Here is a 20,900-nt window from a genome sequence, read left to right as displayed (position 1 = left end):
GCCATCCAGAAAAGGGTGACGCCATCGTATAGATCTGGAGCTAACCTGTCTGGGCTAGTGTGGGCTCTTCCAAGTCTGGACTAGCGCTCACGTGAGCTGACATACTAGGATGACTACACGTGACAGCATTCTTTTCATCTTGAAGCCCTACAAGCGCGCCCTACCCCTAAGCCCTCATTGCTGATCTCGGAAACTTCATCTCCAATGTCGGCGCCATCTCCTCCCATCATGGCCGATACAAGGGAGTCCGGCCCTCCAAATGACGGTCAGGAACCTGCTGGCCTTCCCGTCTCTCCGGTGCTGAAGGAGGAGGGTCCCCCAGGTGAGCCACCCCTGCCGCGGTCGCCTTTGCCTCCAGACTCGACCAGCGCAGTAATGCTGCTCTAAACGTGATCCATTGGACCTTCCAAAGCTAATTACCATCTCTCGTAGAGTTCTCCAAGTTATCTCACCCCCTCGACGATGATGGCTCCCTCTCACCGCGAGCGGCAAAGAAACGTCGCCTCGAGACCGACCCGGAGGAGAACACGACTCCGCAGCCGCAGCCGCAACCGCAACAACCGCAAGAGCTGCCAGAACTGCAAGAACAGCCTCAAGAACAGCCCCAGGAGCAGTTCCAGCACCAAGAGCATCATCCACATCTCCTTCAAGGAGCCGGAGACCAAATAGAAGAGGAACTGGCATCTGCGCTCGGAGGAGGCGTTGTCGACACGGTGGAAACACCGGGGAATAAAAATGGCCAGATCGAACACTCGGGCGAGAGTCCGGTGCCGCCGGAGCAAAACACGCATATTGACTCGGACGTCGCTACAGTGATTTCGAATATTATGAACCATTCAGAGCGTGTGGAGGAACAATGCGCAATGGGGCCGCAGCAGCTGCCGGACCTTTCGGGTCAAGGGGCTCCCAAGGGAATGGTATTTGTCAAGGCCAATTCGCATCTTAAGATCCAGAGTTTGCCGATCTTGGACAACCTGGTACTTTGTCCTTGCTGTATATTCCTTGAAATTGAAACTAATTTTGCAGTCCACCCAAATCCTCTCTCTTCTAGCCAAGTCGACCTACCAAGACATCACTTCGTTTGTGTCCGAGCCAGACTCTGAGAACGGCCAGGCCTATGCAACGATGCGCTCCCTCTTTGACCACACTAAGAAAGTCTACTCCTCCAAAAAGTCGTTCCTTTCCCCGATCGAGCTCGAGCTTACCGAGCCGTCTCAAATCGACATCATCCGGAAAGCGAATCTGGCGTCCTTTGTCTCGAGCATTTTTGGTACCCAAGAGATCGGGTTCTCCGAGTTGAACGACAACTTCCTCGATGTCTTCGTTCCGGAAGGTGGCCGACTCCTGAAACAGCAAGGAGCTCTTTTCCTGGAGCTCAAGACCCAGGCCTTCATCGCGTCGATGAACAACACAGAGCGGACACGAACCGAGTTGCTATACCTTCTTTTCCCGGATAACATGGAGCAGCAGCTTCTTGACCGACGCCCCGGAACTCGCCAGCCCGCTCCGAGTGAGATTGACTTTGTTAACCGTGCCGGCTCGCGCCGCGACATTCTCCTCAATGATATCAACAACGAGGAGGCCATGAAGGCTTTGCCTGACAAATACCACTGGGAGGATTTTCTCAGGGACCTCAGCTCTTACATCTCAAAAAACTTTGACACTATCAACAATCAACAGGTTAGACCCGATGTTGTACTCTACTTTACATGCAGACTGCTAATGCGGATTAGTCAAAGAAGGTCACAAAAGGGCGACAACCATCTTCGTCGAATGGCGACTCCGAGCCTCCCAGCGCGCCCCTTCAAAGCCAGTTTCCCGTCGCCTCGCAGGCGCCAGAGGTTCCAGTCGACAAGAACATGCACGGTGACTTGGTCGCACGTGCAGCTCGAGCAGCACAGATTGCCCTGCAAGGTCACGGGCTGAGGCGCTCTCAGCAGCAAGCTCAACAGCAGCAACAGCAACAGCAACAACAAGCCCAGCAGCAGCAGCAGCAACAGCAGCAATATCAGCAGCAGCAAGCTCAGCAGCAACAACAACAACAACAACAACAACAACAACAACAGGCGTCCCAGCAGCAACAGGGCATCCAGATTCTGCAAGGCTATACCCCAGCGCAACAACAATACCAGTCCAGCCCTGCTCCTTCAGGATACCAGCAGTCGCCCGGCCAGTATACTTTCCAGCAAAGCCCGATGCAGACCAACTTCCAGCAGTACAGCCACCCTTCGCCATCTCCCATCCCAGGTCGACCCAACTCGTCTACCGCCAATCACGGCTACATGCCAGGCATCCCTCATTATTCTCAATCTCAACCGACTCAGGTTCTCTACGAACGAGCGCGGATGGCCGCATCTGCCAAATCCTCCCCCAGCAGCCGCAAGTCCGGCCTTCCCAGCCAGCGCCGACCATGGACGACTGAAGAAGAAAACGCGCTCATGGCCGGACTCGACCGTGTCAAGGGCCCCCACTGGAGTCAAATTCTTGCCATGTTCGGCCCCGGCGGTACAATTAGCGAAGCACTAAAGGACCGTAACCAAGTGCAACTGAAAGACAAAGCCCGCAACCTAAAGCTTTTCTTCTTGAAGAGCGGGATTGAGGTCCCTTACTATCTCAAATTTGTTACGGGCGAGCTCAAGACCCGTGCGCCCGCGCAGGCCGCCAAACGTGAGGCGCGCGAGCGGCAGAAGAAGCAAGGTGAGGAGGACAAAGCTCATGTCGAGGGGATCAAGGGCATGATGGCGCTGGCTGGGGCTCACCCGCAGCAGGTTGCGCATGCGCATGGCCACGAGAGTATGTCTGCATCACCGCTACCGCCTGATCCGAACTTTGATCAGACGGCGGAGCAGAATCTCATGCAGACGCTGGGGAAGGAGGTCCACGGAGAGCAGTTCGGGCAGCAGCATCATCACCATCATCCGGACAATATGCATTTAGGACAGTGAAGTGGTCAATCTGCGGAGCCAGAAGGTGTAAAACATCGAGTGTAAGAATATTTGATCTAATTGAGCGTTGTATCAATACAATCTATTGAATTGATAGTGAATTTTGCCTGTAGTAGTAGAGGTTCAGCAGCAGTGACAGCAGAGTGGGTCCGGAAGCAGCGCGCAACCAGCGAAATCCATTAATGGTTCCCTTCTTTGTCTTCATACCTCTCTCCTCTCACCTTCACCTCTTCGAGAAGTCAATAGGCATCGATATCTAACCAATCAACTCAATACCCTCCAAAACATACCCTATTGTCCAGCTACCGCTCATTGTCCCTCACCCCTGCCGCCCTAAACGACCGCCAACACCGCCAACTCATCACCCGCACCGCACACCATGTCCGAACCACCCTCATCCCTACCACAGCAACAATCTCAACAACCACCAAGCGCACAGATCCCGCCGTCATCATCAACACCGCAGCCGGAATCCTCCTCCGAAACAACCGTTGTCCCGAAGATAGAACCGGACGTCGCTGACGCCGCGCTCGACTCGACGATCGAGCAGGACGCTGAAATCATGGCGAATACTTCCGCAAATAATACCGCTGGAGCTGGAGCGACGGACCCTGCTGCTGCCGGCGAAGGAGATATTGGGAACCCGGTGCAGGCGACCTCTGTTGATGCGGCCGCAACGTCGAAGAAGGAGACTAGTCTCAGGGAGTTCCTGGGGAAGATGGATGAGTATGCGCCTATTGTATGTCACCCTATCCTTATTCTTTGTCGCTTGCAATCTCACTTCCATCGAAATAACCTACTAACTAATGTTGTCTATGTAGATCCCCGACGCCGTAACAGCCCACTACCTCACCCTCGCCGGCCTCCCACCCCCAGGCAACGGCCCCAACCAAACCCCCCCACACCTAGCGCGGCTCCTCGCCCTCGCAACCCAGAAATTCATCGCCGACATCGCCGCAGATTCTTACCAATACGCGCGCATCCGCGCCTCGAACTCCTCCTCCGCAAGTAACCCGATGGGATCGCTAAACGCTGCTTCGGGGCTCGGTATGCCGGCTGGTGGAGCGGGCGGTGCAGCTGGTGCTGCGGGCGCCGCGGGGGATGCAGGGAAGGGAGGTAGCAAGGCCGGTACGCATCTGGGGATTCAGAGGCCTGGGTTTGGTGGTGGTGGGAGTGGGGGGTCGGGGCAGGGGAGGACGGTGCTCACGATGGAGGATCTGGGCATGGCGGTTTCGGAGTATGGGGTTAGTGTTAAGAGGGGGGAGTTTTATCGGTGATTTGCGATGGGGGTACTCTGGGGATGTGGATTGGAGGATGAGATATGGGTGGATTGCTCTGCTTGCTCCTGGGTATCATTTGGCGTTTGGGATGGGTGCAGAAGAGAAATGGGTTTTATGGCGTTATTGGGATTATTCAATAAAGAGACTGATATGATTCGCAATCAGCAAAATACTCTGATCATCAAATGTCAACTTGATCTTTCGAGACCTCATACGCTGTTTCGTCCACTCGTCTCCTTGTAAGGTCGCCCAGAATAAACTACAATGAAGTCGAAACCTTTCGCCAAGGGAATATGTCCGGTAATCATAGGGTATGATTGTATATTGATACAGAAAATAGATATACACAAGCCCGCAGGCTCAGATTGTCGTTTAGACCCGCTAAAAAGAACTCCCAACCCAGATACCAAATCCATCCATCCATCGAATCCAATCCAACCCAATCCAGGATAGCACCGCAACCGCCTATTTGTTCTTCGAAAGACGATAACTGAACCTCTTGCGCGTCCTGTAAACCAACCCAATTAGCCAAATCATTAACTCATCCATAACCACTTCCCAACCACTGTGTCACTCCGGGTAATACATACGGCGAAAACTCCCCCAATTTCCTTCCAACCATCTCATCCGTAATCAACACATCATGATAAGTCTTCCCATTATGGATGGAGAACCTGAGCCCCACGAAATTCGGCAGGATCGTTGCGGCGCGCTTCTGCGTTTTGATCGGGGGGGTGTTGGGGGGTGGGGGGAGTTGGCGGGGGAGAGGGAGGCTATACAATCGGCAAAGTTAGTGTTGTTGTCGTTGTTCGATGGGTTTGATTGTTGGGTGTGAATTGTTCTGATTGAGGTTTGAGGGTCTTCGGGGATTGGACGTACGGGACGATGTTCGGGCCTGGATTGAATCAGTTAGCGTTTATTCTTTTCGCGAGATAAGAGCAATGTCAATTAAGGAAATTGGGGTGATATACCCTTCCACACGGACCGCCCGAGCAGAACACGAGTGGCATGCATTTTGGCTGTTGGGTTTGGGGATCGGATGTTGCGCGGTGGTTTGCGGACTTGCGATAAAATGTTGCGGAGATGGTGATTATGTAATGTATAGTTCTGCCTCAGGCTGTGACTCACGGATGCCTTAGCTGGGACTATACAGTGTACATGCAGTCACTGGATAATAAATTGCGAGTAAAGGGTGGAATTCAGTGATTTCATGGTCGAGGTAAGTTTCAGTATGTCGCTTATGATAGTATCAATTCTATTATTAATTAATTCGTTTTACAATAAGCAGCCCGCTGTACACACAACGATCTATATCTAAGTCTATCATATATCATCAATCATATATCCCACTTATCTAAACCTCTTCTTTCAGTTTACTTCCTCAAACATGCGACGCAAACCTCGACCACCCCCTAATAACATGCCCGTACCGCCAGAACACATACGGCAACGGCGTCATAAGCACAGCAATACAAGCCAGAATCGTCAACGTATAATGCGTACCCATATTCTTATAAAACGGGATTCCGACAACCGTCATACCTCCCGCAGCACAATACCGCGAGACAGTCATGAAGCCCAGCGCTGACGCGGCGTAGGTGTCGTAGGAATCAATTACGTACATATAGCTTGATATGAAGACGGTTATGGTGCCGAAGCCGAAGACCGCGGAGGCGATTATAGGGGACCATATTGAGATTGATTTCTAAGTACGTTAGTAGGTATATCAAAAGGGGTCAGTTTAGGTAAGGACTTACGTAGTCTGTCCAGCCCATCCAGAAGAGGCCGATTGGGATGAATGGGGCGCCGAGCATGGCAAACCAGAGTCTGTTTTCTGGTCTGGTTGGGTGCTTTTCCTCAGTGTCTCCATCGTCTGAGCTTGTGTTTCCTGGTGTGTCTGTTCCTGAGCCAGACAAGGCTTCAGCGCTATTGGCGGCGAATTCCTTTTTCGTCCATGAATACACGACGGGTACCCATAATGCGCACAGTGCAATGCCGACGTACATTGCAATGAAAATGACATTTGTAAGACCCTGGCTGATGTTGTATACCTCCTGGAAGATGTACGGATACCCATCGAAGAAGGTAAACAGCACGATATAGATGACTGTCATATAGAGGGAGATGAACAGAATGATCGGTTCGTGCACGGTAAGTGTAAACTGGCGTATGCAGACACTGGTGATGCGCGAGAATAATGCAATCTTCTGCATGTCCATCTCAGATCTATACCTCCGGTCGCCGGTAAGCTTGCGATAATGTGCTGCCTTCCACTTTAAAAGCAGCGGGCCGTATGTCTCTGGCTGGAAGAGCACAACCAAACCCATAACAAGTCCAGACATAATGAGCATGATCCAGTTCGTCCACCGCCAGGAAAGCGTACCCTGTCCCATATAGGATGCAATAACTGGACTGATGACGGGTCCGCCAAAGGAAAGAATGGCGTAGAGAGGGAAGGAGAGAGTCTTTTCCAGCGGGTTCCAGAGGTCGGCTATTGTTCCACCGGCGCAGGTAAGAGGAGGACAACCGAAGACACCTGCGAAAAATCGAAAAGCCAGCTGCGCGCCAATGTTGGGCGCAAGTCCACTCGCCATGATGAAGATCATGAACAGCGTAAGAGAGCCAGCGTAAACGGCGTTGCGGCCCAGGATCTCTGACAGTGGTCCGGACACTAGAGACCCGGCGGCGAATCCAAGTAGGTAAATTGCTGTAGCTAGCGATGCAACCACCTCACTGACACCAAACGCTTCAGCATTTTGCGGTATCACCGCTGATTCGATCGATGACGCCGCTCCGACTGCGAATGCAAGTGCCGATACAATCAAGGTCGCCGTAACTCGAGTTGTTATGCTGTAATTGTGTGGGTTCGCTGGGTCCTTTCCGTGCTCCCAGCCGACCACAAACACCATTGACTGCGCGCCATTGCTGTCGGTAATCTCCCTTTGCTTGACTCCCAGGGGAAGGGAAAGCGATTGCAACCTTGACGGCTTATCTTGTGTTAACTCGTTTTGGTCTGGGTTGGCGCCGAAGTCAATGCTCTGCCTTCGTGAGCTTCCAGTCCACTCTGGATTCTCGGAAAGCTGTTTGCGAACTGCCTGGCCGATGCGGCGGTATTGAAGGTAGGACTGCATGGTTACGTTGGTCAATTTCTGGTCACAGTCTGGGGTGTGACTCAGGAACACGGGGGTCTAAAGGTTTTTCATACCTGGAGCTATGGAGACTAAAGAATACTCAGTAGTGAATGGCGTTCGCGCCGCTTCGATTGATAATCAAGACTCCATAGATATTGGATGAACTGGTTAAGGCCGACGACCGAAGTGGGCTTATTCGTTTAGTGGGTTGTTGGAGGATCCGTCGACCCGTTCGCAAAGTTTCCGAATCATCATGGCGACTTTCGAAAGTCTGTGGATAAGCAGGCGCTTAGATCTCTTTGCAGCACTTTTGGAGAGCCTGAGTCAGAGCATATCGTACATAGAGCTAGCGGCCACCTTCAAAGTCGCCGAGACGGGCACGATGTCTCTTTCGAGTCCGAGTCTAGGAAAGTATGTAGGTAAACAAATGGAAGTGACGAAGGACAATGATAGAAGAGTGACGTTCAGGAAAGGAAACTTGCTCCAAAGTCCGAGCTGCTTGAAAGTGGTAATTATTCCCGACGGCAGTAGATCAGCCTTGTCGTCCCAGTATAAAGCCTTGGCATCAATAACCATTACTGGACGGGTTGTGATTGTTACAGAGTAGAGTCGTTCCATCATTATAAAGTGAACAAGATTATATATCACTTTCGCTGCCGCTCAAGAGACGTCTTTACTTCTTCGGAGATATTATAGTTGATCACGCGCTTCACTGACCGCGACATTAATCCGGGAAAGCATCCTATACCCAATTCAGTACACATAGAATGTCGTTGTCGGTGTCTGATATGTAGGTATACATACCCGCAATCCACATTGCACAGTACATGATATACTCAGCAATAACGCCCAGTCCACGCTTACTATTCTGCATGCGCTGTGCAGCCTCAAGAAGGCTCCGGACCCGCGGACGACGAATCTGCATATACTGCTTCGCAGCTGTAGTGATTGCTTTCTTATCCGCCATAATGTCATGAGAACCATTCTGGTACGCAGCTCGTAAGGTATGACTGAGCAACAGTGTGAACGCTTCAACGTCTTCCAGAGCCTGCGGATCCTTGTCCCGACGTTGAAGGAAGAGCATGCGCTGCGTCGCCAACAAGGATGACGCCATCCTTCTCCCAAGTTGATAGTTGAGGTGATGTCCAGGTTGGATACATACTCTTTACATTTAGGAGCCCAGAATTTTCTGGATAGTCGGGTCCTTCCAATGGGCGTGCCTCTCGCGGAGCTGATTCGTGACTGCGTCTACGTTGATTGTTTTGGGATCAGGACATTCATCCGCTGCGTATGTAGACCACCATCCTAGATGCGACCCGGGCTCTGAGACATGGGATTTGGAGTCGCGATTTGGAGTCGCGATTTGGCGACGATGACGAGCTGGTCGAGCAGAAGTAGCCGAAGAACCCGTTGCCACCGAGAAGCAGGTTCATGGAGCCTTTCTCGACGAGGCCTTTGACTTCTTCTGAGGTTATGAATCCTCCTACTCCGACGAGGCCCCTGCATCAACATATCAACAACATGCTTCAACAATCGGCTGGGATAAAATGAATAAGTACTTACTGATACTCAGGCTTAAGCCTACCCTCCTCCCCCGGAAAAAGCGCATCCTTCGTAACGCCCTTGATCCCATCCGCACCAATAACCAGGTCCGCCTCAACAGGTTCCCTCCCATCCGCAAATTGAACTTCATTCATCCCACCATCCCTCGCAACAACCCTGCTTACTCTAGCAGTAACTATATCCCCATCCGGACTCCGGCGCCTCAGACTCGCCCAGAGCGAATGCCGACTCGTCCCAAGCAAATGCACGCCTTCCCCAGCCAAGTTCCCGCTCATACTCCCATCCTCATCGTCATCTGAGCTTTTAACAGGATCAGCAGTACAATCCATCCTCACAAGCAGCGCCCCATTCCTACTCCTCAGATTATGATGCGCGATTGCATATCCACCCTTCACAATATCACGCACGATCTCCTTAACATCGAACCCACTAGCGAAGAGACCGAGACCGCCTCCAACCACAAGAGTCGGGGAGTGTGTTGCGCCTGAGGCTGTGTCGTCGCGGTCTGAAGCGGTTGTGCTGAGGTTCGTGTCGTAGGCTTCGTAGATGGTTATTTCGTGGTTCAAGTGTGGGGCAGGTGGGAGGTGTTTTTTGAGGGAGAGGTATGCGGTGCAGCCGGATATGCCGCCGCCTATTATTATGATTTTCCTACGGAGTACTTTGGTTGGAATACCTTCGGGGATCTTCAGGTCCGGTAGGGCTGAGAGTGACATCATCACTATGGCTGGGGTGCTGTTGTCCTTCAGGGGTAGAGACTAAATTCTGCATGATGGCGGTGGTGGCTATGGTATCAGAATGTAATTGAGATGTTCTAAGCTAGGCTAAATACTTGGGATTTGAAGCAAGACACTCATCGCGAGTCGCCAGCGACCTGAAATGCTGTGCCGTAGATTGACTAATACTTGGATATATGGCAAGATTTCACTTTTTCAATAGCTCCTCGAATATGCGAACAAGGTTCCGCACTCCGACGAGGACATTTTCATCCGATCCTTGACCAGGTGTCCAGCTGGCGTGAGCAAAGTCGATGAGACGAAGATCGTGTACTTTCGGCCCATCCTCCTCGTCCTCATCATCCTCGAGATCTTTCAATTGAGCTGCGCTCGGATCAATGGTAATGTTGATTGACTGGCCGGGCACTCCGCTTTCGCCGACGGGGATACCAGCAGCCGCAAGAGTGGCGATGTCGATTGTACCACCCTCTTGGATCTTAAAGCCATCCAGGTCATCTTCGTCTTCATCTTCCTGGTCCGATGATTGCGCAGGAGCTTCCTTTGCTTTCTTCTCCTCCTCTAGAGCGAGTTTCATCGCTTCTGGGTCTCCTTCGTAGATGATAAGCACGCTCGACGAGTACATGCGGCTTTCTTCTGATTCAAGGACATTCTGGACACGTTTGAGCCCGTCTACGAGCCGGTGAGCGACTAGCTTGGAGTGGTCGGCTTCAGCAGTCTTTGCGCCCGCAAGGTATGTCTCCAGTCCTTCCTTCACGTTCTCGGCCTTGAAGGACCGTCCATACCACTTGTCGTAGCGCTTGTAGCCATCAAGCTCGGTCACCTCCCCTTTGGCGCCTTCCGATTTGTGATAGCGTGTGATGTAAGGGTTGGTCTTGCTGCCTTCGTCGGCCTCGCCATTCACGCCCGTCCAAACCTTCATCCCTGCGATGCGGAAACCAAGCGACGAGCTGGTCGTCTCCTGCGACACTGCGTCCAATTTGGCGCGCTTCGCAGGAATAGCATCGTCAGCCCAAAGTCTTGCGCCGAGCTTGACGTCCAAGACATTCGGCCGCTTGAACCCAGACGCAACATTCTCCAGCACAATCGATAATCCAGTGTCCAGCTTTTTCCCTCCAGCTACAGACGGGGTCCAGGATACTGCGTCAACTGCGCTTTTTCCGGCTGATATTGGTCGGGGCGTTTCGCTGCTGGTCGGGGCCTCCGCGGAGGATGGCTGATCGGAACTCGGGATGACGATAGCTCCTTGCTGGGCAGCAGCCGCGGCAGTGAGAGCAGCAGCTGGTTGCTGCTGGTCGGCGGAGGTCAATGTTCCAATATAGGTGGGGATGAATTCGCGGAACTCGGGATGATTTGACATGGACTCGTAGAAAGCTATTTCTTGGGCGGTGCATGGTTTCGCAATGAAGGAACCGGAGAGCGTTTGGCGGACACCGTCGCTGTCGCAGAAAAACAAATCATGGTCAGCCTTACGAGTTCGCAAAATGCGGGGAAAGCAACAAGGGCAGTGCGAAGCTCAGGTACAAAAAAAGCAAGATAAGCCAAATTAGATGAAGGCGAAATCGCTCTAATTTTATCGGTCTCACAGGGCTGAGTCGCAGGGGGGAGAATCCAGCTGTCACTTACTGTCCAGCCGCAGCATGATCGAAGGCCACAAAGTCATCATTGTCGAGCTTCTGGCTCTTCGAGACGTCGGATTTGGCAGAAGAAGGCATGATTGGTCACCTCGCTCAGCTGGACTGCAAGTAGATCCAAGAATAGATAGCAAGGAAAGCAGCGCAGACAGGTCATATACAGCTCGAGGGTGACCAAACGCTCGATGGCATTCCGCAGTCGCAACGGACAGCGATAAGCAGCGGGAAGGACAGCGCTGTGGAACGCGAACGAAGCAAAGAGAAAAAGACAGGAAAATGGCGCAGAAAGGAAAACGATCAGGTAGGCAATCAACAGATAAGACAGAGGAGAAGTTAGGAAACCAGAAAGTAGAAGTAGGAGAGTTGGTGGGAAAGGGCAGGGGAAGCTGGGGTGACAAAGAGCAGCGTTGCGACAGCCGTTGGTCTGCAGCGCAAATCCGATCGGCGCCCTACTGATAGTCAGGGTGACAGTTGCGATTAAATAGCCCGGAATTGCTCTGCCTTATGGCTTGGGTACCTTTGGCTTTCTGCAAGGCTGGTTTGCATGAGTCTTGGTCTTCTCTCAGTGGTTGCTGATTATATTAAGGTGCGCCTCAATATATTCCTGGTTGTGCTGACGCCGGTGTCCCCCTCAGCTTCATCTCAGCTCCCACGGACCTCTCCAAACATTCCACCATGATGTCAATGGCTCGCTGCGCATGTGTTTGCTCGGTTGATCTACGGCTATTTGCACACCAAGTCACTTGGTTCTTATTTAACCTGTTTTGGTAGAGGCCATGGAGCATCAGCAACATGCCCCGTCCCTAGGCCAAGTACTCTGTAGACGGGTAGAGATGCCACGAGTGATCACTCTTGAACACATTGAAGTCCTGTATGACTAGGTACTCAATCCTTGTCACCTAAATAGTAATAATGCAGTGAGTGAGGCTTAGAATCCCTTTCACTATCACTCTATCGGCTTGCTGCTTCTGTTTGCAGGCTAACTCCCCGCCGTTACCTCCCCTTCCCAGCTATCTACTTCCCTCCCCCCCCCTCTCTCTCTTTTTCTCATCTTTGTTCTCCATCTACCTTACATCTTCTTTAGCTACTTGTCCCCACCTCCTTTTCTTTGAGACTCCGGGCTTTCAGTCGTTGATCAAATCCAACTCACCATGTCCGAAAACGAGAGCCTCCCAGCGACCCAAGACGAGCATGCAGAGGCTTCAGTGACTCTTGAGATATCCAAGAAAAAGAAGAAGAAGAGCCGCAAACCGAAGAGTAAAAGAGGGAGGGTATAACACCAATGGACCTTTCCCAATGACTTGCAGCTTACAGACTTAGAACAAACCAACGGGCTTCGAAGAGTACTACGTTGACGCGCCAATCACCGCGGAAGAGCACCAATTCGAGCTCGATCTTTATCATGTGTAAGTCATCTCTGACTCCTATAGGACTGCTAATAACACTGCTGACGTCTATCTTACCAGCTCCCAGCCTATCGTTCAGTAAGATGCCCACGATGCACATCACGCTCGCCGGATACTGACACCTCGACAGCCGCCTGGAAGCCGCGATACTACGATTCTCGAAGAACAGGCGGATTGAGTCTGACAGACTGGAGGTGTTCCACAAGTACCTTGCATACGGAGGCATTGATGTCGGCCCCAAGATGTTTGCTGGAACAGACGACCGCGGTTTGAAGGAGATGGACAATGAGCAGATCTTGCTGGCAAGAGGAAAGACGGCCATCAGCGAGGATACTTCCCATCTGACCATCGACTTTGATACCGTGGTAAAAGGGTTTCTGTAAGAGCAGCTGCGGCTTAGTGTTTCCGCAGAGAGCTAACTGAATTGGTTTGACAGGACGTCCTATTTCCCTTTCTTCTTCATGCCTTACAGCCAGGACATGATAAAGCTAGCAACGGTCACCATTCGGAGCTTCCTATCCTACCTCCTCTACCATGACGTTTGCCCTGAGTATAAGCAGAGCATAGATGACGCTCGAGCCTCGTGCGACATTGCCACGGAGGAGCTTTGGAAGAACCAGCAGCTCATGGCCAGTCCATCCAGCGACTTCAACGTGGCCTGCGCTACTCTTTTCGGTGGGCTCGATCACGACCTATACATTGACGACAACCAGTGGAAGAACCCCAAGCATGACACGCTATTGATGACCAAAGATGACGCACAGAAAGGGCTCAGATTTGGCTTGGGTGTTGCCGGAACGGATGAGCTTGCGATTCTCTTCCAGCATATGGGCAAGCACGGAAAACTCAAGGCAACTCAGCTGGAGGGTACCCACGGCTTCGAAGTAACGGAAGTGCGTTTCCTCCTTGACGAAGAGCGTCAAATCTACTCGGAGCAAGCCCCCGATCTTCACCCCGTCGGAGTGCTGCATGCAACCGTCTACTGGGACCCTGCTGAGCCGGAGTATGATCTTTCCGACGAGGAGCGCCAGGAATGGACGGAAAAGAGACAGTCAAAGAAGCAGCTTACATTCTTCCTGGAAGAGCGCTTCTTGGAATTCTGTTATCCTGGTATGAAGATCATCGCACGTGTCTGGGAGGTGAATTGCGGGATTCACTACTTTGAAGAGATTCTCCGGGCTTACTGCTCTATCTATACGTCTCTCGCCAATGAGCTCATGCTCGGCTGGAAGAAGCCTCGCGCTCTAACCGCAAGCGACAAAGACGAGAAGGAAGAGGCCGACGAGGAGAAGATCGCAATTGAGGGGAATGAAGTCACTGATGCAAACTTGGGAGACCTAGAGCCTTTGGAATGTCTCTGAGGCAATTAGTGGGTTACAGTGGATAGGCTGTATCTAGATCTGTCATTTCTTGCAGTCATCATCAGAACTATTTCTTTGCCGTATAATGGCTATTTACGCGCTGAGAAGAAGCTTTCCTGTTGTCTTTCTTCCCTCCAAATCACGGTGTGCATCGGCGACCTGGTCAAGGGGATACGTCTTGTGGACCTTGACCTTGAGCTTTCCAGACTTGAGAAGATCAAACAAAGCGTTGACGTAGAACTCAAACTCCTCACGAGTCTCGATGTAGCCGAACAGGGTCGGCCTGGCGACCTTGACACACTTGGGGCTCAATTTCCTGTTTCTCAATTAGAACCAATGCCATTTGCATCAATCAATCCAGGTAATACTCACGGTAAAGGAAGAGGCGGCACCGGCCCACTAGCATTTCCAAACCAAACAATAGTCCCCTTCCTAGCCACAGCCTCCAAGCTCCCCTCCCAAGTATCCTTACCCACAGAATCATAAACAACATCCACACCCCGTCCATTCGTAATCTCCTTCACCTTCTTAACCCAGTCCCTGCCCTCCTCACTACGGTAATCAATAACGTGATCCGCACCAAGGCTCTTCACAAGCTCAACCTTCTCCTTCCCACCAGCAGTCCCAATAACCGTAGCACCCAAATCTTTCAAAATCTGCGTCATGAGGAATCCAGCACCCCCCGCCGCAGCGTGAAGGAGAACAGTATCCCCCTTCTTGACAGGGTACGTCTCCTTCGCGAACGAGAGCACCGTCATCCCGCTCAAAAACGAACCCATGACATCCTCATCAGACAGTCCCTCAGGAACCTTAATGCTCTTTGCCTGCGGGACAGCCGAGAACTCAGCGTAGGAGCCCGTCGAAAGCCAAGCGACGCGGTCGCCGACAGCGAAGTTGTAGGGGTTCGCACCGGGACCGACGGCAACAACGGTACCAATGGCCTCGCGGCCTAGAATCTCGGGCTTGGGCGAGGGGTAAAGGCCTGTGCGGAAGTAGGTGTCGATGTAGTTTATGCCGATTGTTTTGTTGCGCACGAGGAGTTGGTCTTCGCCTGCGCTTGGGACGGGGTGGCTGGTACGGACTTCGAGGGCCTCGGGACCGCCGGTCTTTTCGGTCACGATGGCTTTCATGGTTGAGGGGACGGGAGGCATTTTGGCGGTTGATAGATTGCGGTGTTGAGTGTAGTGAATTGGTGAGGGTTGTGTTTGTCTGGTTGCTAGGTGGGATGTGAGCGAGGAGAGTCGGTTGATCGCGCGATTCGCAGATAGAGGGGTTGAAGTGGGATAGGCGGAGGAGGCAATGCGGGGAATTGCTGTTCGAGAATACATTTACAGAGCAAGAAGGTATGGGGTGTTGGATGGGAACTTAAATATACTCCGTAGTCCGCAAGTCCGCTGGAGTTTCTTGATTTGTCAGACGAGCTGTTGCGAGGGAGCTTATCCGCGCTCTCCACGACCTTGTACCTCGGATGACTTCATCTTGTTGTGCTTCCCCGCGCTTGTAGGTGTCGTATGGCTAACAAGCGGGCAAGATATCAATACTCTTGTACGTATTTCAACGTGTCTATTCCTTCCATCCAGTATACCCTGCGGTATAGCTCCTCAGGCAAAGATGCAGAGTGAAGAGTGTCAGCAAGATCATAGAGCATACTAAGCTTCTGCCATCCGATGCATCGGAAGCTTCCCGATCTTGCCGTAATTCCGCACTCTGATGGAGAGGTGCATAAACTGGGTAATGCATAGTATGTAAGCAAATGACTGAACATGCATTTTTGTGCAGGACAAGATAGGTTAGCGGCACCTGACTCGGCGGTGCGGCGATGGCTGCCCAAAGGACCCACGCCTTCTTCGATCCTCCATTCCCGTTGCAATGTACACCTTCCATCGCCTGTCAACAGCCTTTACATTGTTGATCGCCGGCTGAACTGCAATGTTCACTGCCTCGATGAGTCAAAGCAGACGGGATTTTTTAACACCAACTGGACAACTCATCATCAGGATCAATGGAATTACACTGTGATTGCACACGGCTTCCAATGGGCAGCGAACGCATGGAGACGCGCCGCCCAATATAGATACGAGATGGTCTTGCCGCAGGCTGACTGGTTGCTCTCCCTTGCAGTCAATCTAGCATTGACGCCCCTGACGTTATCACATTCGATGTGGCCGGGATAGATTTTTCTTGCTCCCCACTTTTTGAACAATTGTTGTCGCCAGCAAAGTAGGTTTGGACTACTTTGTAGGGCAGCCGTTCGCAATGCAGGACCACATATGGAGTGCATATGGAGCTTCAACAACACGTTTCGAGGAACAAAAGTCCCCCTGGACCAGAAATATCACCCACTGGCATTGTTGCAGTCCTCAATACTCAGCCACGATCGCTGTGTTTCATCCCCTTTTGGAACTGATTTGTCGACTTCTGCCGCCCAACCTGCGGGCTGAGCGTCTCATAGGGCCAAAATGTTTGATGGCGCTGCCCAAGGTCGGCTCCGCTGACGGGAGCCTTATATACTTGCTTTTATCCCTCTGTCGCTCGCCCCCTTTCTTCTTCTTTTGACATTCTGTATATCACCGATACCCTTGTACAACTACTTTTCTTATTCCTTAATAGCAACAGGCGGCTTCGATTTGTCTCTCTTCCTGCTATTCTTTCTCGGTATAAAAGCTCATTGACCACCTACTGGCCCCGCGGCGTTTCAGCAACAACTCCATCAACACGATACACTCTTCATACATACCATGAACACTGCCTGGAAATTAACTACAATTCACTACGTCAGCGCAACCGGATAAGTTTTGGTCTTCCCACAAGACCTATTTCGGACCCTATCCTAGGACTCATTTTGCTTTTTGCTTTGGTTGCCGTTTTTTCCTAATGTTTTCTTCGTCCATCGGAATGCCCTTGCGCTGGCGCAAGCAGGCTCAGCGGCCACCCGGCCCATTTGTCGAGGATGAAGTTGACTCCCTATGCCGTGAGTTACATGGAAAATCCCGCGTTGGAGAGCTATCAGGATTCGAAGGTGCCAAATCCAGAGGCACCTTCGAGCAATCTCCCTTGATTCTGGATGTTGACACGGTCCATGCTCCGGTCAATGCTCCAAAAAACTCTTCTTCTGATGTCGAAGAAAAACAATCCTCAGGATTCCGTCCGTCCGGTTTTAATGCAAACCCTTCTTACACTTCCAAAATGGATACCAGACAAGGACCAAAACAGGACCCAATCCGCCGTCCGGCCGGGGAAAATTTGTCTCAGGATTCAGGAAAGCCACGTTCAAGGAGCCCACCAAGATCCCAGGGTGTTTCTCCCATCAGTCAACAGTCTAGACCCTCTCATACACAGATTCCTGACATTCCCGGAAGTTTTCCTACCAGCCAGAGACCGAGCCCTAACCCTCGCGAGCCGGAACCAACTCCTCGGGCACCGACTACCTACGACGCCCTTCCACCGAAGCTTCCACCCAAGCCTAAGGAGTACATGCCTGAGAAGACCGAGCCGGCCCTAATCCGTACTACATCCATTCGACGAGAGCCAGAGCAGCACTCAAACCCTTCGCCGACCAGATATACCCAACCGGAGCCGGTGCGAGTTAGGACGGAATCCCCAGCAAAGTCGACACCGGATGTCACTGAGAGGAGGCCTCCTTCTCACTCGCGCACCTCTTCGTCGGCCCGAGAGGAACAGTACACGAGCCGCTCATCATCCCGATATGAGCCTACCTCACAAGCACGCACACCTTCACTGCCCCGAGGACAAGAACAGCACCCGGAGTCAGTGCGGGTGCGCATGAGTACTCCGGCGAAGTCGACCCCAGACGTGACCGAGAGAAGGCCTACTTCTCACTCACGTACTTCTTCAATGTCCCGAGGACAGGAGCCACATGTCGCCCGTTCCTCAACCCGATATGAAGAGCCCGAGTCGGCGCGGGTGCGGATGAGCTCCCCGGCCAAGTCAACTCCGGAAGTCGCTAGCAAGAGTTATTCCCATTCCCGCACTCCTTCTGTGCACCGAGGGCAGGAAGAGCCAAAGTTTGGCCCACCTACTAGACCTTCTCAACCGGAACCAGTCCGCAATCCCAGTGTGAAGACCACCTCATCGGCGAAGCCTATGCCTGAAATGGCCGAGAGGCGCCAGGCTGTCGCGTCCGCGAGTCCTCGAGAGCGTGAGCAGCAGAGCTCTACTGTTCCGACTACATATATCCATCCGGAACGCGCTCAGCCCGCAGTGAGACCGAACCCCCCTCCAAAGTCATCACCAGAAGTAGTGCAGACATCGCAGAATATTCCGTCTCGCACCCCCTCTGTGCGCCGGGACAGGAGTGAGCGAAGCACCACCACAGCAACTGTGCGGCCACGGTCTGAATCAACTCAGGATTCGAGTCTACGAACAGGCTCCCTCCCTCCACCTCAGCCAGCATCTCGATCTTTCGCGGCCTCTCAAGAGACCCAGAACAGATCATCGCCTACTGGTCCGGCTCAGCCTCGGGAATCTCATGTGCGATCTGGCTCGCTTCCGCCGAAGCCAGCACCAGGAGTAGTAAAACTCCAACACTACCCAGCTCGAGCTCCAGAACCTCTGGAAGGCCAGAACAGGCCGATTCCCACTGTTTCATCCCAGTCACCTTCAGGGAGAGATTCCCACTTTCGCACTGGCTCGCTTCCACCGAAGCCTGCATTTGTTCCGCAACCCCAGACTTACCAGTCGCGGCCAGCTCCGGTGCCTCAAGAAGTCCAGAACAGGCCATTGCCCGCTGCTTTACCCCAGCCTGCACCAATTCGAGACACTAGCGCACGAGGGCCCGCGCCTCCGCCTAAACCTATGCATGAGGTGACACGCCAAAGCCAACCAACAATACCACGTCCACTACCGACTCCTCCGGATGATGAACCACCAAAGCCCCGCCCTATCTCTGTGCCCTATCAGCCCGAGACAATTGTCAGAGACTCTGGCGTCCGAGTGGAGATGCTTCCACCGAGGTCGATGCCTGAGGTACCACAAACAACTCAACGTACTATTTCAGTTGCTTCGGATGAGACACAGTACAAGTCTTTCAATTCCACAATTCCACCTCCACGGTCATTGTCTGAGACGCCTCCGACATTACAGACCATTTCTCTAAGCAACATGCCTCTGCGGTCCATCCCCTTGAACCCTCTGCCGAACCCTCCAGCAGAAGCACCTCGCCACTCCTCCACTGTCAAGGAGTCTTCGAACCTGAAGCAAGCGCCTACTGCCACGTCAACAGCTCCCATTCGCTCCAGCAAGTCCGAGTATGGTACTGCTGCCACTCGACCCAACCAGGTCACTCGACCTTCCAGCCACAGCACAAAAGCTCCAGACGGTCCTCCGTCCCCAGGCTTGAGCGTTGCCGAAAGGTTGGAAGAGAAGTTGAAGGTCCGTCGTGAGCAGCGTGATGTTCCGCAGCAGAATGTTTCTGCTCAAACGCACTCGAGCAAGTCGAAGACTCCAAGTCCTCCGGTATCTCAAAGCTCAGATCGCGGTCGCTCAACTCAGCCACCAGGTGCCTGGCCTACAGACTCTCCTTCTGAATCCTCGAGCCGTCTCACTCAGTTCCCTACCCTTGAACAGTCGCCTGTTGTCAAGAAAGAGACAACTCCTCCACCCAAGCCAGCGCTGAAGTCGGCGTTGAGATCTCGTTCCCTCGACCGATCAACGCCGGCAGCTACCAAGGCTGCACGCAGACGCACAGTGGCCTTTGCTGAGAACCCACTCGAATACCCTTACCCTTCTCAGGCTCTCATCAAGGTCGACCACGAGAATGCCCTTACGCGGACAGGATCAGACAGTGATTCAGACTCGAACCGCTCTTCATCACCGAACACAGGCCTGACGCTGTCTCCCTGCCCCCGATCTATCCCCGTTGCAGGATACCAAGACTGGTACACCATTGAAGGTCTCACTCACCTCGACATCTGCCCATCCTGCGTCAAGCAAATGCGCAAGTCCAAGTTTCGCGACCGTCTCATCCTGGCCGCACCCAAATCCAGGACTGAACCCATCCGCTGCGCAATGAGTGAGCCCTGGCCCCGTCTAGCCTGGATGCAAACCCTCAAAAAGAAATTCGAAACCCTCGACGTTCTCCAAGAAGTCACTCGCCCCTCGCACGCTCAGGGTCCTAAGTTCTGCACGGGGCGCATCATCAACGACCAACACTGGTACCGCATCGTCGACCCAGACACAGGCTCCTACCTTCCGCAGTTCAACATCTGCTCCGCCTGCGTCCGCAACATCCGCCTCCTCATGCCCATTCATCGCGATACATTCCAACGCAGCACTGCCCCGCAAGAACGCGTCTGCGACTTCGTCGCCGACTCCCCGCGTTTTATCCGGTACATCGACGCTCTAGATCTCGCGTCCAACCGCGCAGAGCAAGACGAGGCGAAGCCTGACCTAGGTGAATTCCTGGCCTACGCCCGCCGCAAGGTCGTCCTCCGTGACTGCCGCCGCAGCCGCCTCGTATTCGACAAGTGGCACTTCATGCCTCAGCTTCCCGAGTTCACAGTCTGCGAAGACTGCTACGATGATACCGTCTGGCCTCTGTCGAAAGCGCGGCACCCGATCGCAAGGGACTTCTCATCTGTCATGCGCTTACTCCCGGCCGATACAGGGTCCAGCAACCCCAGCAGTAGCCGCGAAGCAAGCTGCCAGCTGTACTCGCCTCGGATCCGGGCTAAATTCAACGATGCGGTAAGGCGGGATGATCTGCCGTTCATTAAGTGGATGGCGATTACGCGGTTCGAGGCCGAGAAGAGGTTCCGCGATAGGCAGGATGAGTTGCTTGAGGATCAGAGGAGGGGGTATGATCGGTCCCAGGATCTGAGGAAGAATTTG

At 52.8% G+C, this 20,900-nt stretch overlaps 9 protein-coding genes across 9 annotated transcripts; 4 read left to right on the top strand and 5 right to left on the bottom strand.

Moving 5' to 3' along the window:
• The first annotated feature begins 159 nt into the window (after nt 1-159).
• Nucleotides 160-3,012, top strand: BDV14DRAFT_130590 (putative MYB DNA binding protein (Tbf1)). The gene is made up of 4 exons (XM_073766098.1): nt 160-322; nt 433-977; nt 1,027-1,680; nt 1,734-3,012. Exons 1-4 carry the CDS (start codon nt 205-207, stop codon nt 2,943-2,945), a joined length of 2,529 nt encoding a protein of 842 aa, XP_073631711.1. The 5' UTR covers nt 160-204; the 3' UTR covers nt 2,946-3,012.
• Nucleotides 3,013-3,158: 146 nt separating this feature from the next.
• On the top strand, nt 3,159-4,328 carry BDV14DRAFT_130570 (putative TFIID and and SAGA complex TAF10 subunit). The gene is made up of 2 exons (XM_073766097.1): nt 3,159-3,684; nt 3,767-4,328. The coding sequence occupies exons 1-2, from the start codon at nt 3,325-3,327 to the stop codon at nt 4,220-4,222; spliced, it is 816 nt and encodes a 271-aa protein (XP_073631710.1). The 5' UTR covers nt 3,159-3,324; the 3' UTR covers nt 4,223-4,328.
• A 1,278-nt stretch (nt 4,329-5,606) lies between these two features.
• Nucleotides 5,607-7,356, bottom strand: BDV14DRAFT_196561 (major facilitator superfamily domain-containing protein; the record flags this gene model as incomplete). Its single annotated transcript, XM_073772471.1, has 2 exons — nt 5,607-5,930; nt 5,983-7,356. 2 exons carry the CDS (start codon nt 7,354-7,356, stop codon nt 5,607-5,609), a joined length of 1,698 nt encoding a protein of 565 aa, XP_073631709.1.
• Nucleotides 7,357-8,000: 644 nt separating this feature from the next.
• BDV14DRAFT_196560 (uncharacterized protein) lies at nt 8,001-8,470 on the bottom strand (the record flags this gene model as incomplete). Its single annotated transcript, XM_073772470.1, has 2 exons — nt 8,001-8,098; nt 8,161-8,470. The coding sequence occupies 2 exons, from the start codon at nt 8,468-8,470 to the stop codon at nt 8,001-8,003; spliced, it is 408 nt and encodes a 135-aa protein (XP_073631708.1).
• A 163-nt stretch (nt 8,471-8,633) lies between these two features.
• BDV14DRAFT_196559 (uncharacterized protein) lies at nt 8,634-9,632 on the bottom strand (the record flags this gene model as incomplete). Its single annotated transcript, XM_073772469.1, has 2 exons — nt 8,634-8,856; nt 8,920-9,632. The coding sequence occupies 2 exons, from the start codon at nt 9,630-9,632 to the stop codon at nt 8,634-8,636; spliced, it is 936 nt and encodes a 311-aa protein (XP_073631707.1).
• Nucleotides 9,633-9,699: 67 nt separating this feature from the next.
• BDV14DRAFT_166652 (inositol polyphosphate multikinase) lies at nt 9,700-11,850 on the bottom strand. Its single transcript, XM_073767528.1, has 3 exons — nt 11,802-11,850; nt 11,277-11,733; nt 9,700-11,089 (listed from the first exon to the last, which is right to left on the bottom strand). Exons 2-3 carry the CDS (start codon nt 11,363-11,365, stop codon nt 9,841-9,843), a joined length of 1,338 nt encoding a protein of 445 aa, XP_073631706.1. The 5' UTR covers nt 11,366-11,733; nt 11,802-11,850; the 3' UTR covers nt 9,700-9,840.
• Nucleotides 11,851-12,315: 465 nt separating this feature from the next.
• Nucleotides 12,316-14,070, top strand: BDV14DRAFT_166650 (uncharacterized protein). Its single transcript, XM_073767527.1, has 5 exons — nt 12,316-12,555; nt 12,605-12,690; nt 12,751-12,768; nt 12,821-13,069; nt 13,127-14,070. Exons 1-5 carry the CDS (start codon nt 12,436-12,438, stop codon nt 14,049-14,051), a joined length of 1,398 nt encoding a protein of 465 aa, XP_073631705.1. The 5' UTR covers nt 12,316-12,435; the 3' UTR covers nt 14,052-14,070.
• BDV14DRAFT_166648 (quinone oxidoreductase family protein) lies at nt 14,071-15,399 on the bottom strand. The gene is made up of 2 exons (XM_073767526.1): nt 14,424-15,399; nt 14,071-14,367 (listed from the first exon to the last, which is right to left on the bottom strand). The coding sequence occupies exons 1-2, from the start codon at nt 15,377-15,379 to the stop codon at nt 14,145-14,147; spliced, it is 1,179 nt and encodes a 392-aa protein (XP_073631704.1). The 5' UTR covers nt 15,380-15,399; the 3' UTR covers nt 14,071-14,144.
• Nucleotides 15,400-16,925: 1,526 nt separating this feature from the next.
• Nucleotides 16,926-20,743, top strand: BDV14DRAFT_187533 (uncharacterized protein; the record flags this gene model as incomplete). The annotated part of the gene is made up of 7 exons (XM_073770962.1): nt 16,926-17,521; nt 18,020-18,210; nt 18,607-18,776; nt 18,813-19,129; nt 19,169-19,526; nt 19,563-20,648; nt 20,711-20,743. 7 exons carry the CDS (start codon nt 16,926-16,928, stop codon nt 20,741-20,743), a joined length of 2,751 nt encoding a protein of 916 aa, XP_073631703.1.
• Between the last annotated feature and the right edge of the window lie 157 nt (nt 20,744-20,900).

The sequence above is a fragment of the Aspergillus stella-maris genome, assembly GCF_047715825.1.
Source record: "Aspergillus stella-maris strain CBS 113639 unplaced genomic scaffold BDV14scaffold_7, whole genome shotgun sequence".
Taxonomy (NCBI): domain Eukaryota; kingdom Fungi; phylum Ascomycota; class Eurotiomycetes; order Eurotiales; family Aspergillaceae; genus Aspergillus; species Aspergillus stella-maris.
Note: the sequence above shows the minus strand (reverse complement) of the source record. Positions and strands in the feature narration are given on the sequence as shown.

Coding starts and splice junctions, on each gene's coding strand:
- BDV14DRAFT_130590 (XM_073766098.1), top strand. CDS start 205: ATGTCGGCGCCATCTCCTCCCATCATGGCCGATACAAGGGAGTCCGGC. Junction 323..432: donor GAAGGAGGAGGGTCCCCCAG/GTGAGCCACCCC, acceptor CATCTCTCGTAG/AGTTCTCCAAGTTATCTCAC. Junction 1,681..1,733: donor ACACTATCAACAATCAACAG/GTTAGACCCGAT, acceptor AATGCGGATTAG/TCAAAGAAGGTCACAAAAGG.
- BDV14DRAFT_130570 (XM_073766097.1), top strand. CDS start 3,325: ATGTCCGAACCACCCTCATCCCTACCACAGCAACAATCTCAACAACCA. Junction 3,685..3,766: donor TGGATGAGTATGCGCCTATT/GTATGTCACCCT, acceptor TTGTCTATGTAG/ATCCCCGACGCCGTAACAGC.
- BDV14DRAFT_166652 (XM_073767528.1), bottom strand. CDS start 11,365: ATGCCTTCTTCTGCCAAATCCGACGTCTCGAAGAGCCAGAAGCTCGAC. Junction 11,090..11,276: donor GATCATGCTGCGGCTGGACA/GTAAGTGACAGC, acceptor TTTCTGCGACAG/CGACGGTGTCCGCCAAACGC.
- BDV14DRAFT_166650 (XM_073767527.1), top strand. CDS start 12,436: ATGTCCGAAAACGAGAGCCTCCCAGCGACCCAAGACGAGCATGCAGAG. Junction 12,556..12,604: donor CGAAGAGTAAAAGAGGGAGG/GTATAACACCAA, acceptor TTACAGACTTAG/AACAAACCAACGGGCTTCGA. Junction 13,070..13,126: donor ACCGTGGTAAAAGGGTTTCT/GTAAGAGCAGCT, acceptor TTGGTTTGACAG/GACGTCCTATTTCCCTTTCT.
- BDV14DRAFT_166648 (XM_073767526.1), bottom strand. CDS start 15,379: ATGTATTCTCGAACAGCAATTCCCCGCATTGCCTCCTCCGCCTATCCC. Junction 14,368..14,423: donor GTGCCGCCTCTTCCTTTACC/GTGAGTATTACC, acceptor ATTGAGAAACAG/GAAATTGAGCCCCAAGTGTG.